This window comes from Musca domestica, unplaced genomic scaffold (genome assembly GCF_030504385.1).
Source record: "Musca domestica strain aabys unplaced genomic scaffold, Musca_domestica.polishedcontigs.V.1.1 3, whole genome shotgun sequence".
Taxonomy (NCBI): Eukaryota; Metazoa; Arthropoda; class Insecta; order Diptera; family Muscidae; genus Musca; species Musca domestica.
In genome coordinates this window covers 9,421,618-9,436,861 of record NW_026712299.1, presented here as the reverse complement: position 1 = coordinate 9,436,861, position 15,244 = coordinate 9,421,618, and the positions used below count along the sequence as shown (strand labels likewise).

General features: G+C 38.0%; 1 protein-coding gene across 3 annotated transcripts in view; it reads left to right on the top strand.

Moving 5' to 3' along the window:
* The window catches only part of LOC101897724 (ATP-binding cassette subfamily G member 4), a 51,837-nt gene extending 39,799 nt beyond the window's left edge, over nucleotides 1-12,038 (top strand). For 2 of the 3 annotated variants that reach the window (XM_059124573.1, XM_005176167.4), the window contains exons 2-8: nucleotides 2,215-2,691; nucleotides 6,095-6,212; nucleotides 6,281-6,616; nucleotides 6,676-6,914; nucleotides 10,421-10,882; nucleotides 10,956-11,212; nucleotides 11,282-12,038. In XM_059124573.1, coding sequence (XP_058980556.1) covers nucleotides 2,454-2,691; nucleotides 6,095-6,212; nucleotides 6,281-6,616; nucleotides 6,676-6,914; nucleotides 10,421-10,882; nucleotides 10,956-11,212; nucleotides 11,282-11,710 — 2,079 coding nt within the window. In that variant the 5' untranslated portion in view covers nucleotides 2,215-2,453 and the 3' untranslated portion in view covers nucleotides 11,711-12,038. Of the gene's footprint in view, nucleotides 1-2,214; nucleotides 2,692-6,094; nucleotides 6,617-6,675; nucleotides 6,915-10,420; nucleotides 10,883-10,955; nucleotides 11,213-11,281 lie in introns of those variants that run through there. The other variant, XM_059124574.1, reaches the window with a different exon arrangement.
* Nucleotides 12,039-15,244: the final 3,206 nt, after the last annotated feature.

Sequence of the window (15,244 nt, the reverse complement as noted above, 5' to 3'; positions counted from 1 at the left end):
TCTGCCACAAGTTGTAGTAGTCATTACGAAGAACAAATGCGGAATTTGAAACCATTCCGGTGAATAATGCAGCCAAAATCATCCAAATACCGAATATCGGGAGGTATTGTTATATGGGTGCTATACGAAGACGTCGATCTGCACAAACAATTTTCTGTCGTAGGTTGTGGCATCCATTACAAACTTCAAATAGCAAATCTGAAACAATTCCGGTGAATAATGTAGCCAAAATCATCAAAATACCAAATATAGGGAGGACCGATAAATGGGGGCAATACGAAGACCTGGACCTACATGGCATATTTTCGATACAAAAAGTCCTGCAGATTTAATATACATTTGAGTTAAATTTTATCAACCTACTTCATTTCATTCGGAAGCTAGAAGCCACAGACGGACAGATGGGCGGACATCGCTAAATCGACATAGAATTTTATGCAGCTCAAGAATATATATTGTGCGGTCTAAAATATATATTTCGAGGTGTTACAAACGGAATGACAAACTTAATATACCCTCCATTCTATGGTGTCGGGCATAAAAATGTATATCGAAGCCGAGCTCCAAAAAATTTAAACCTACGTCCAGAAATTCACTAGGCTTATATTACCCATTATTTACACAATAAACCCGAAATCGGAATAGGGATAGGCTTATATTACCCATTATTTACACAATAAACCCGAAATCGGAATAGGGATATACATGGGAACTATATCTAAATCTTAGTCGAGCTCGATAAAATTTGGCAAAGGTATTTTCGAGCTCTAAAGAATAACTGAACAGATTTTCACCAACATTTGAAGCATTTGCTTCTAGACTATATGGGAGCTATATCTATATCTGAACCGATTTTTCCAAATTTGATCTACTTGCTTCGAGACTGAATTCGGTGGGATGTGCCTAAATTCAGGTCATTTGGACTGATATTGGAAGCTATATTCAAATCTGAACTGATCTTGATAAAATTTGGCAGAGGTATTTCTGGTTTGTATCTCATATGTGGTACCACAGATCATTTTTGTGGAGTCCATATTACGCATGTGAAGAACTTAACACCCCAAATCGGATGAAACGTATATATGGGAGCTATAGCTATATCTTAACCGATTTACTTGCTTCTAGGCTGAATTTGGTCGGATGTACCAAAATTACGGTAATTTGGACTGATATAGGCCATTTAGGGGACTATTAACCCCAAATCAGTAGAAGATTTATATGGAAGCTATATCCAGATCTGCACCGATCTTAATACAGTTTGGCAGAGGTATTTCTGGGCTCTATCTGAAATCTGGAACCAAATATCATTCTTGTGGAGTTCATATTACGAATGTGACGGACTTAAAGACCAAATCGAATGAAACATATATATGGGAGCTATATCCAAATCTGAACCGATGTTGGCAGAGGTATTTCTAGCTGAATTTAATAACTGGTACTAAATATCATTCTTGTGAAGTGCATATTATGAGGGACGTTAATTCCCAAATCGGATGAAACATATATATGGGAGCTAAAGCTATATTTGAACCGATTTTCACCAAATTTGATATACTTGCTTTTAAACTGAACCGATCTTGATACCATTTGGCAGAGGTATTTCTGTGTTCTATCTGATATTTGGAACCATGTGTGGAAAATCGGATGAAACATAAATATGTGAGCTATAGCTATATCTAAACTGATTTTCACCAAATTTGATGTACTTGCTTCTAGACTGAATTCGGTCTGATGTGCCAAAATTCGGGTCATTTGGACTGATAATTGTCATTTCATTCTTCGATTCTCACCAATTTTACCAGGGTTCATTCTTGGACCAATAAATATGGTTTGAAAATTTTACCTCAATCGGATAAGAAATGCGACCTGCATTTTGTTCATAAAAATACATGGACAGACGGAGGGGCCTGACATGCATAAGTCGACTCAGAAAGTGATTCTGTGAAGATCCTCAAAAGTAACTACGGCTTCCTTCTCCATGTTACAAACAAATGCACAAAGACATGATACCCTTACCACTATGTGGTGTAGGGAATAAAAAAAATTTGAATTGAATTGAATTGAAACTGTATTCTCGATTGAAATTAACACTTCATTATTCAACATTACATTTAGAGATCCCAGCAGCATCTATTTAGCCATCAATCAATAATTTTCACAACAACGTCTAGTTATAATTAATTCTGATTGTTGTTATTGTCTGTCTCATTTTAGATAATTTCTCATCATTTTTGAAATTTGATGCTAGAAAATAGACAGCAACGACGATCAACTACCGCAATTTTTTAATTTAGTCGACACTAAACTTGCAACCATTGGCCACAGCAGGCCGGCCAAGAGCGCACACGCTGTTCCGTCTCAACACAACTTGTTCACTTACAACATTCAGCTGGCAACCTAGAAGACGACGTATTTTTACTGCAACCCAGACACCACCAAAACCCCCCATAACAATGGACTCCACAGACATTGGCTGCACTTACTCAATGGACGATAGTTACAAGTCGCACAGTGGCACCTCGTTGAATTACAGCACCGACATCAATGCCATCAGTGTGGATCTGCCTGTAACATCGGACGATGGGATTTCGACATGCAGCAACCGCAATGGTCTGAAATATCTGCCACGATGGCCAGCGGTCAATTTGGAGTTTCGTGATTTGAGTTACAGTGTCTCAGATGCTAATCAGGGTGAGTAGATTTTTAAGTTTTCTTTTTTGGGTTTTGAAGAAAAATGAATGGAAATTATTTTTCTCAGAATTGTTGGGAAAATTGAAAACTGTTTTAAGTTGGATGGGAATAAACTCATTATACCATTCATTAAGGGTATAATTTACATGATGGGAAAATGAGAAATCCGACGTTTTGGTTATGTGTCAGTTAAAAGTGTGGAATTTAATAACACTGTGGGACAAAATTAATTTTATTCTAAACTGAAAGAAAAATTGAAAAAATTATGGAAGTAGAGTTAACAAGTAAAAATGCAGTAAGTTCGGCCGGTTCGCCACCATGCGGAAAAAAATTGAAATTTTTTAAAAAAAGAAAAAATTTTTCGAAAAATAACGTTCAAATAAAACCTTTATATGTGGGCTATACGAAGACGTGGTGCTGGATAAGTAATTTTCTGTCATAGACTGTAGTACCGATTCCGAACTTAAAATATGAAATTCGAAACAACTCCGGTGAATAATGTCTCTAAGATAGTACACTTCATAAGCTTTCGGTAGGTACCCATTTTGTCCCGGCAGAATTGTCCTAGAAGGCATATTGACCAATGGAATTATCCTGATCCAAAGGATATCTCCAGAAATTACCATATACATCGGAATTGGCCGGAACTTTGTAAACTTTTCAAAATGCCAATGGATAGTACGCTTCATAAGCTTTCCGTTGATAACAATATTGTGCCGGGAGAATTGTCCTGGAAGGCATATTGGCCAATGGAATTATCCTGATCCAAGGATATCTCCCGAAATGAACATATACCTCGGAATTGGCCTGAACTTCGTATACTTCGTCCCGGTAGAATTGTCCTAGAAGGCATATTGACCAATGGAACTATCCTGATACATCGGAATTGGCCCGAAACTTTGTATACTTATCCTAATGCCAATGGAAAGTACACTTCATTATCATTCGTAGGTACCCATATTGTACCGGCAGAATTATCCTGGAAGGCACAGTTGGTTGTAAACTTGTCCTGACACATAATATTGTGGTGCGAGTTAATGGGTGTCTGTACTCCTACAATCTTTGGAACAGTTATTAATTACGATTAAATAATGCATTTTGTTAGCCTTTTTTGTGTCTTTGCTAGTTAAATTCGGAATTTATCGTAATGAACCTTAATCTGAACCTATTTTCACCAAAATTTTCGCAAATGTGACCCTTGCTAATTTCTGTCAAATTTGCCAATATTAATATAATATGAGCTGATATTACCCATGCGGTGCACAATAAACATAAAATCGTCATATCAAAACGGACAATATTTCGCAGAGGTATATCTGAGCTGCATTTGTGGAACCTACGGCTATATCTGAACCGATTTTCACCAAATTTGAAATACATCATTCTAGGTTAAATTCGGTGGTATGTGCGGAAATCCATTCTATTTGGGCTTATTTTACACATATGGCGCCCAATAAAATTTAAATCGGTCGAGGATATATATGTGAGCTACATATATCTAAATTTGGACCGATAATCACCAATCCACCATGAAGTAATGGAATCCTTTGAAAATAAAAGTATCTGGATTCCATACTCGAGTGAGTTCCATTTTAAAGTGGAAATGCCAGGAAAATCGGAAATGGAAAATTCATTTGTTGACTTTAAAATGCTAAAAATTTGGTGTGTCGGTTATATGGGGCCATACCATAGAGACAATTTTCTGCAACAGCAACATTGAATGAAAGCAAACAATTTCGGAAATAGCATCAAATTTTAGAATAAATTTAGATTGCTCTGCGGTATTTTGGCCCATTCCCGGCGAAGCGATTGCTTGAAGTGATCGACACTTTGATATTTTTTAGTGCCAACCTTGCTTTCCAAAATACTCCAATTGTTGGACTATTGTCCAACGGATTGGTATCCGGAGATCTTGGTGGCCATTGTGCGCTGCAAATAAAGCGAGGAACTTCATTTGGTAAACATTCTTGGGTGGTGCGTGCTGAATGCGATGTTGCTGAGTCCTGTTGGAATGTCCAAGGTCTGCGGCCAAAATGTTTGTGTGCCCAAGGCTTTAATACACCCTCCAGAATATTTTCGCGATAATATTCGGCATTTATTCTGATTAATTCTGTCGATTAATACGAGTGGAGATCGACCATCGACTGTTATGGCGGGCCACTCATTCACCATGGCCGGCGCTTGAGTTCTGGTGGCCAACCGAAGGTGCACATTTACAGCTGACCTCTTCGGCAAGTAAACACGATCATTTTCTTTGTTTACAAACTGCTGGACAACGAATGTTTTCTCATCCCACTTTCGGCGAAGCGAAACAACCCCTTAGCTCTTTTGAGTTTATTTTCTTTCTGTTGCGGTGTAAGTTCTTGTTCTTTTTTGAATTTCAATGGCTTTACCCGAGCTCATTTTTCAATATTTGCCCAATGGAATATTGTGATATGTTCAGCTCACGAGCCATTTTTCGGCCACTGCGACGCGGGTTTCGATAAAGTCGCTTCATTATTTTTCGAACCATTTCCACTGATGTTGATGTTTTCTTCCATCCACTTCCTTGGCGTCGGGCTACGCTATCAGTATCACGGTAACGAGCGATGGTACAAGACACAAAAGATTTATTCACATTTAAAAGCTGGAGTGCTCTAACGATAGCCACTTGTGGTTTTCCAGCCAAATATAAAGAAATCACACTATCACGCTTGAATTCCATTACGAATAACTTTTTTTTCTGGAAAATTTTCACCAAAATGCACCAAAAAGTACGCTTGTAAACAATATAATGAGCCTGTCACTGGAAGTGGCTAAGAAATGACAGCAGTCTGAAGTTGTTTGCGGTTTTTTCATTTCACCCTATATATGTAGGCTGAATGGTATTGAAAATGAGCTAATTGGTCCAAATTAAGGTATAGCCCCCATATTACGGTTCCTTCAGATTTTCGGTATTTTTTAAAGTTTCTGTTGCCACTGTTTCCAACCAAATTAGCTGAAACTTTTCAATTGGGGTTTTGGTTATGTCAGTTCTCACCTTGCAAAAAATTTCGATTGAGGTCCTCTAATTGGTATAGCCGTTGTGTGGGAGGCTATACCAATCAGTGGACCTTAATCGAAATTTTCTGCAAGGATAGAAATGACCTACCTCCCGATTTTCAGTATTTTCAAAATTTAAGCCGCATTTTGTAACGGATTTGTGTAAAATTTTATATTTGTAGTTCTCAATAAGTTTTAGCTAGGGGGGAAGAACATTGTATATAGGTTTAAGTTTTTCTACAACGCGCATATAATGGTACCTCCCGATAATCAATTTTTTTATTTTAACAACATTTTTCAATATTTTTCTATGGTGTTGGGTATTTGAAGTTCGGCCCGGATGAACTTTACAATTTTAATGTATATAATTTATGTTTCACAGGTAAAAAGAAAATTCTAAAGAATATCAGCGGTGAATTTAAGTCCCACGAACTAACAGCCATTATGGGTCCTTCTGGAGCCGGTAAAACAACGTTACTTAATTTATTAGCAGGATTTGGGTAACACCATTTGACATTTCCAAAAAAAAAATCTCTTCAACATTCATGGTTTTCAATATTGTTTTCAGAATCTCCAACTATTCAGGTTACATCAACATCAATCGCAATCCCCGCGATCCGCGACTCTTTCGCAAAATGTCGCGATACATCATGCAAAATGATATTGTGGATCCATATTTCACTGTTATGGAAGCTATGATGTTGGCGGCCAACTTGAAATTGGGCAGTGAATTCAATCGGCAGCAAAAATTGGAAATTATCGAGGAAATTTTGAATATGTTGCGATTGGAGAAGACGGCGAATACTGTGGCGGCACGTTTGTCGGGTGGTGAACGAAAACGCCTGTGTGTTGCCATGGAGTTGGTGAATAATCCGCCGGTGCTGTTTCTCGATGAGCCAACAACGTAAGTTTCGTTTTGGAGATTATTGAAATGAATTTTTAATAATTTGTGTGTCTTTGCAGAGGTTTAGATGATCTCTCCAGTTCCCAGTGTGTGTCGCTGCTACGCCGCCTAGCCCATTCGGGACGTACAATAATATGTTCGATTCACACACCGCCTGCCAAACTCTTTCAAATGTTCGACAAGGTTTATGTCTTGGCTGAGGGTCAATGCGTTTATCAGGGCAGTGTGGGCAACATTGTGCCGTATCTAAAGGAAATTGGACTATCATGTCCCATAACCTATAATCCAGCTGATTTTTGTAAGTATATAAAAATTGCTAACGTAAATACAGATTAATTTAAATTTAATAGCTACTTAAGTTGTCAAATTAAGGTGTTGTGTTTTTTTACTTTGCATGATAAATTGAATTTATTTGTGTTTTTGAGAGACTATATAATTATGGTGCTCCGTTAAATGCTGTTCTCAGTTAGTGGGTCACTAACGAAGTGTGGCCGACCGGTAATTAAAATATTAAATGGTCATTTTATTAAATGTTTTATTGCTACCTATGTGACTAGTTGAATAGCGTGTCTGCTCGTAGACAAGGGCTCAAAGGGGTTTCGAAATTCTATTATTTTTTTTTATAATTTTTTTGGGTGGAATTTTAAGAATACTGTTTCTCAAGGACCATGGGAGCCTTAAATCTGATTTTTTAAGGATATTTTTTTTTTTCAAGGATTACAGAAGATATAAATGTTGGATTTTTAAGAAAGATTTTGAATAGCATGTCTAGACTAGGGCTCAAGGGGTTTCGAAATTCTATTATTTTTTAGAATTTTTTTTCGGGTGTAGTTGTGGAATTTTAAGAATATTTTTTTCTCAAGGACCATGAGAGTCTTTAATGTGATTTTTAAGGATATTTTTTTCAAGGATTACAAGTGGATTTTTTAAGAAAGTTTGTTTCAAGGAACACAAAAAAAAACTTTCAAGGCTTTTAAAACTTTTTTGTCAAGGACTACAAGAGGAATAAACTTGGACTTTTTTACAGTATTAATTCAAGGACCATAAGAGCCTTAAAGGAACATTTAAGAATATTTCTTTAAGAAATATTGAATATGTTGCGATTGGAGAAAACCACAAATAATTTGGTGGCGTGTTTGTCGACTGGCGACCGTAAGAGCTATAAAAGTGGATGCTTTACAAATATTTTTTTTTTAAAACCACAAGGGCTATGGATGAGGATATTTTAAGAAAATTTTTTTCAAGAACCATAAGAGCTATAAACTTGAATTTTTTTAAGAACCACAAGAGCTAAAAACCTATATTTTTTTGAGAATATTTTGTCGCGGACCAATATTTCGTCAATGAACGTTGAGTTTTTCTTAGAATATTCTTTTAGTAGAACTATAGCCGTAGATGAATATTTTGTCGAAGACCATAAGAGCTATAAGTGTGGGTTTTTAAGAATATATTTTTCAAGGACCTTAAGAGCCCTCTACTTGGGTTTTTTCAAAGATTATTTTTCCAAGGACTATAAATATGGATTTCTAAGGAATGTTATTCAAAGGCCATGAGTGCTATAAGGAATACGAATATTATAAACAGCTGTTATCGTTGATTTTCAGTCATAGATTTAAAGGACTAATAGCTCGGTAGGCTTTCTAAAAATTCGATGAAAAATTCTTTTGATTATGTGAGGGCCTGACAATATATTCCAATCAATTAAAAAAATGCCAAAATGTTCAGGTACACACAAGATTTTTTTACCCTAAGTCATATGGCTAGAGGGTGAGATGTAAAAACTGCAACAAACTTCATACTGCTGCTATTTATAATATATATATTTGGCTAGAAAACCACAAGTGGCTATCGTTAGAGCACGTTAGAGCAAATGTGAATCTTTTGTACCATCTCGTACCATCGCTCGTTACCGTGATACTGGTAGCGTAGCCCGACGTCAAGGAAGTGGACGGAAAAAAACAGCAACATCAGCAAAAATAGTTCGAAAAGTAAAGAAACGACTTGTGATCGAAACCCGTATCACAATGGCCGAAAAATGACTCGTGAGCTTAACATATTGCAATATTCCATTCGGCAAATATTGAAAAATGAGCTCGGGGTAAAGGTTTTTCCGATGAGCAGTTTGTAAACAAACAAAATGATCGTGTTTAAACGCCAAAGAGGTCAGCTGAAAATGTGGACCTACGGTTGGCCAACAGAACTAAAGCGCAGCCGGCGGCCGTTGGCCGCCCTAACAGCTGATGGTCACTTTTCGCTCGTATTAATCGACCGTGGCATCAGAATAAATGCCGAATATTATCGCGAACATATTCTGGAGGGTGTATTAAAGCCTTGGGCACGCAAACATTTTGGCCGCAGACTTGGGCATACCAACAGCACTCAGAACGCACCACCCAAGAATGGTTACAAAATGATGTTCCTTCCAGCGCACAACGGCTACCAAAATCACAGGATACCAATCGGTTGGACTATTGTGTCTGGAGTATTTTGGAAAGCAAGGTTGGCAATAAAAAAAATACCAAAGTGTCGATCACTTCAAGCAAACTCTTCACCGAGAATTTGCCAAAATACCGCAGAGCAAAATTCGGGCAGTATGTGACGGTTTCATTGTATATTGAATCTCTCATCTTATATGTAGAGTTCACATTTGATTTTACAGAAATCCTAAAAGTATGCTTTATATGTGTGAAGCAAATTTCACTTTAACTCTTAACCCTTATGTCACAAACAAATTTAAAATAACGAATGATCTAGACATGTCACATAGAACCAAGATGACTGACAAAAACTAAACAATTGGCCTCGTCAGTGAAGATGTCCTCATACTCATAAAAAAAAGAATCGCCGCCTTTTCCTCATCAATTGGACCTTCTCTTCTTTTAGTAATTTGCCACATGCTCATCAAAAATTCACCCCCAGTTCGTCATAAATTAGCCTTGCTCTTCTTTTATAAATTTGCCCTATGGAGACTTCCTACCTTCACAGCTCGTTTATAAAGACTCTCTCCTTCGGCTCGTCTATAGGGGACTACCTGCTTCAAATCGTCTATAGAGACTCCCTGCATTCACAGCTCGTATATAGAGACTCCCTGCTTCCACAGCTCGTCTACAGAGACTCTCTGACTTCACAGCTCGTCTTCAGCTCACCTATAGAGGACTCCTTGTTTAACTCGTTTATAGAGACTCCATGCCGTCACAGGTTGTCTACAGAGGCTCTCTGCCTTCACAACTCTCTGCCTCCAGCTTGTCTATTGAGGACTCCCTTCCTTCACAGTTCTTCATAGAGCCTCCCTGCCTTAACAGCTCGTCAATAGAGACTCCCTTTTACAGCTCGTCAATAGCGACTCCCTTCACAGCTCGTCTATAGAGATTTTCTGCCTTCATAGCTCTTCTATATAGAATCCCTGCCTTCGGCTGGTCTATAGAGTCTCTCTGCTTTCACAGCCTGTCTTAGCTCTCCCAGCCTTCAGCTTTTTAGAGACTCTCTGCCTACACAGCTACACAGTCTCCCTGCCGACTCTAAAGACGAGCTGTGTAGGCAGAGAGCTTAGAGCTCGTCTACAGAGACTCCCTGCCTTCAGCTCATCTATAGAGACTCTATCTCTCTCGGTCATCTAAAGAGACTATCTCGCTCATCTACAGAGACTCTTTCGCTCGTCTTTCGAGACTCTTTCTTTTGCCATTAGAGAATCCGGGGTACCATTTGTTGTACTTCAGATGGTACTCTCTGCTAATCATTTAAGTGCAGAATTTAATTTTTCATAATTTTTTTAATGTTCTTTTCCCATCTTCTTTATCTTTCCAGTTATTGAGGTGGCATGTCGCGAGTACGGTGACTATCACAAGCAGATGGTGAATGCCATCGATAATGGCAATGTTTATCGTTGGATGCCGAACAGCCGCTATTCGGAAATGAAATCAATATCGCCGACAACATCCAACACCACATCGGGAGCATCATCGGGTGCATCGTCACTCAATGAATTGGAACAATTTGAAATGGAAATTGATAAAAAGGCTCTGCAGTCTCACTGTTCCTGGTGGCTGCAATATCGTATACTCCTGCATCATATGGTGACGAAAATGTGGCGTGATAAATCCTATATTAAATTAAGATTTTACATGAATATCATTCTGGGGCTGATTGTGGGCGGTATCTATGTGGGTGTGGGCAATGATGCCAGTAAGGCGTTGTTTAATTTTGGATTTGCCTTTACCATTGTGATAGCGTACCTGTATTTGCCTCTGATGCCGGTGTTGGCCCAATGTAAGTGGAGAGATGGAGGGAGGCGAGGGATTTTGAGTTTGTAATTTATTTAAATTTTTGATATTTTTTTTAGTTCCCACGGAAATGAAGCTCTTGAAGCGGGAATATTTCAATCAATGGTACAATCTGAGTTCCTATTATCTGGCCATGATCACTTCTCGCTTTCCCTATATGTTCCTGTTGGCCGTCATTTACTTAACCATGGTCTATTTGATGTCAAATCAGCCTTTAGAATTATTTCGTTTTGCCATGCTCTTTCTGGTGGCCATACTAACGGCCCAGATATCGGATAGTGTGGGTATGTTGGTATCTTCGAGGCTGAGTTTGGTGGTAAGTAAAAAAGCAAAGAAATGAGAAGAAATTGAAATATTAAAAAATATATATTTCCCTCCCTTCCAGAATGCCATGTTCATGGGCCCCGTAATGGCTGTGCCGCTGATCCTGCTCTCCTGTTATGGCATTGGTTATGGCCGTGATATTTCACCGTTTATGCGTTTCATTATGAACTTCAGTTATTTGCGCCACAGCATGGAAGCCTTGGTGGAAACATTGTATGGCTATAATCGTGCGGACACCATTTGCCCACCGACGGAGGTCCTGTGCCTATTCAAAAATGCCAAATTCTTGCGTGAAATCTTGGGCTATGTCAATCTTAACTATTGGTCCTCGATATTCTTTTTGGTAATCTATTACATCGTCTGTACCTCGCTGGCTTTTGTGCTAATCAAACATCGTTTGTCCGCATCGAACGGTGCCACAAATCGCATCTTTCAATACATCAATCATATGTTGGTGAAATATTTAAATTTCACCACCTATAAATACTGATGGGTGGGTGTGTGATATTGAAGTGGCTGGCCAATTTTGAATTTATTTCCTTTTAATAAATTTTGTGATGGCTGCCTCAGCTGGGATTTGAATAACTTCTTAAGCACAGGAGATGTACAAAGAATGTAGTTTTAAGTAGCTATTGGGGTTGTTTTAACTTAATATCCTATGGGAAATAGTAGCCTTGTCAGCAGCTGTCAGATGTTATGCCATGGAAGGCACTTGCTTAGTTGTGGGACATAATGTGGCCTATTGAAACATATGAGACATCAAATATGTCCAAGTCAGGATCAATTTAATTAAAACAGACGTTTTATTTCCCATAGGATTCCTTAGTATATAATTATATTTTATTTTTAGAATAATTATGTATGAATATATATTTGCTATGGGATAATTTAAAATATTTTAATTATGAGGGTAGATTTTAACTAGATCAACGAATTTATAAAATTTCGCTATGTTGCCGATTTTGCCAACGTGATATTAGTTATAAAAAATTATATAAAATATTTTTGATACGAAAAAAGAAGTTGTAATAAAAAATAATTAATTTAAAAACTATAAATGTTATTTTCCATCTGCAACATAACGGAGGACAAGATGATCAAAAATCTGAAATTATTCTTGTTTGCAGTCAATTTTATTTATTATGTAGATCTCTTTAGAATAATTGTAAACCTTATATTCGGCCAAGAAAAATTCCATCGGCTCGTCTATACAGGACTTCCTGCCTTCAAACTCTTCCATAAAGACTCCATGCCTTTAGATCGTCTATAAAGACTCCCAGACTTCACAGCTCGTCTATAGAGATTCCCTGCCTTCATAGCTTGTCTATAGGGACTCCCTGCCTTCAGAGTCGTCTATAGAGACTCCCTGCGTTCACAAATCGTTTATAGATATTCCATGCCTTCACAGCTCTTCTATAGAGACTCCCTGCCTTCGCATCACGTCTATAGAACCTCCCTACCTTTACAGCTTGTCTATAGAGACTTCTTGTGTGTTCAGCCCGTTAGTTCATCTATTCCTGCCTTCACAGCTTGCCTATGGAGATTCCCTGCATTCACAGATTGTCTATAAAGACTCCCGGCCTTCAGACGCGTCTATAGAGACTCCCTACCCCCGAACTCGTCTATAGAGACTCCATTCCTTTAGAATCGTCTATAAAGACCCCCTGCATTCAAAGTCGTCTATGGAGACTCTCTGCCATCAGCTCGTCAATAGAGACTCCCTTCCTTCACAGCTCATCTATAGAGACTTTCTGCATTCACAGATTGTCTATAAAGACTCCCGGCCTTCACAGCTCGTCTATAGAGACTTTCTGCCTTCAGAGCTCGTCTATAGAGACTCTCTGCCTTCACAGCTCGTCTATAGAGACTCTCTGCCTTCACAGCTCATCTATAGAGATTCCCTGCCTCACAGCTTGCTACAGAAACTACTTTCCTTCAGACTCGCCTATTGAGACACCCTGCCTTCAGCCTCGTCTATGGAGACTCTATGCCTTTACAGCTGTTCTATAGAGACCCACTGCCTTTAGCTCGTCTATAGAGACTCTCTGCATTCACCGCTCGACTATACGACTCCCTGCATTCACAGCTCGTCTATAGAGACTTCTTGATTTAAGACTTATCTATTGAGAGCTCGTTTATAGAGAATTTCTGACTGTGCAGCTCCCTTCATCGCAGGTCGTATATAAAGACTCCATGCCTTCGGAGTTCATCTATAGAGATTACCTTCTCGTCTATGAAAACTCCCTGAGAGCTCGTTTATAGAAACTTGGCTCGTCTTAAAGATTGACCTGTAAATACCTCTTAGGTTTTTTGTTCGTTTTTATACCCTCCGATTTGGCGATGTCCCTCTATCCGTCTGTGGAAATCACTCTAGCTTCCGAACGAAAGGAAGTAGGTTGATAACATTTTACTCAAATGTGTATTATGTTTGCAGGACTTTGGCAATGAAAATGGGCCATGTTGGTCCACGTTTTGCTATAACCTCCATATAATGGTACCTCCTTTTTTCGGTATTTTGGCGATTATTATTTACCGGAATTGTTTCAAATTTGGCATTTAAAGTTCGTAATGGATAGTACAGCCTATGACAGGAGATTGTCTATTCAGGTCCACGTCTTCGTATAGCCCCCATATAACGGTACCTCCCGATATTCGGTATTTTGATGATTTTAGCGACATTTTTCACGGCAATTGTTTCAAATTTGGTATTTGGAGTTCGTAATGGGTACTACAGTCTATAACAGAAAATCGTCTGTGCAGACCCACGTCTTCGAATAGCCTCAATATAACGGTACCTCCCGATATTCGCTATTTTGATGGTATTTTTAAGATTTCAACAAAATTTTTCACAGATTTTATTTTTTTTTTTTGAAAATTGCCAAATTTTTTCCAAGATTTTTCAGATTTTTTTTACTTGTTTTTTTTTTTTTTTTTTTTAATAAAGTACCTGATAATAGAAAACCGACTGATGCAATATAAGGTCATTTTCTTTGGAAGTCTACTCTCAGATCGATGGCCGATCATACAATGTATAAAACACGTGCTGATGATGTGCTTCTTCATTTCTTTTCCTACTTATTTTGCTATGCATTGTTTTGACACATTGTGCACCAGAAGGTTAATGGTTCAAATCACAATTGTGACAAACAAATTATTAAAAACAAAGACAATTATGAGAGTAACACCCAATTATTTCTTGCACGATGAAAAATCATTGAAATACTCTAAAGCCATCAAAAATGTGGTTATATGGTGGCAATTTTTTGCAGATAAAGAGGGAGAATCTGCTTTTTGGTAGTGATGATTATGAGCTCATTATATGTCGTAAAATGCAAACAATTTGAAACAAATTAACATTATTCTAATCTTAATTTCCCAAGGAGAGCGTGAAATCCGTGAAAGATAACCAGTAAGGAAAAGTCGGTCGGGACCGACTGTATGACACCCTACATTTTAATATTTTATACCAAATAACATTGCTATAGAATGAGGGACTTAAACCCCAAATCGAATGAAGGATATATACTAAAGCTATATCTGAACCGGTTTTCTTCAAATTTGATGTACTTGCTTTTAGACTGAATTCGTTCGGATGTGCCAAAATTCAGGTAATTTGGATGGATATTGGCCATTTGGTGCACAAATAACCCAAAATCGGTTGAATATATGTATGGGAACTATATCTTAATCTGAACCGATCTTGATAACATTTGGCAGAGGTATTTCTGGGCTGCATCTGATATCTGGTACCAAATATCATTTTTGTCGAATGCATATTACGAATGTGAGGGACTTAAACCCCAAATCAGATAAAACATATATATGGGAGCTATAGCTTTGATGGACTTGCTTCTAGACTGAATTATGTCAGATTTGCCAATATTCAGGTCATTTGGACTTATATTGGCCATTTGGTGCAGAAATCCGTTGAAGATACATGTGGGAGCTATATCTAAATTTAAACGGATTCTCACTAACTTCAATAGGATTCGTCCTTGGGACAACAAATATTGCATGGAAAATT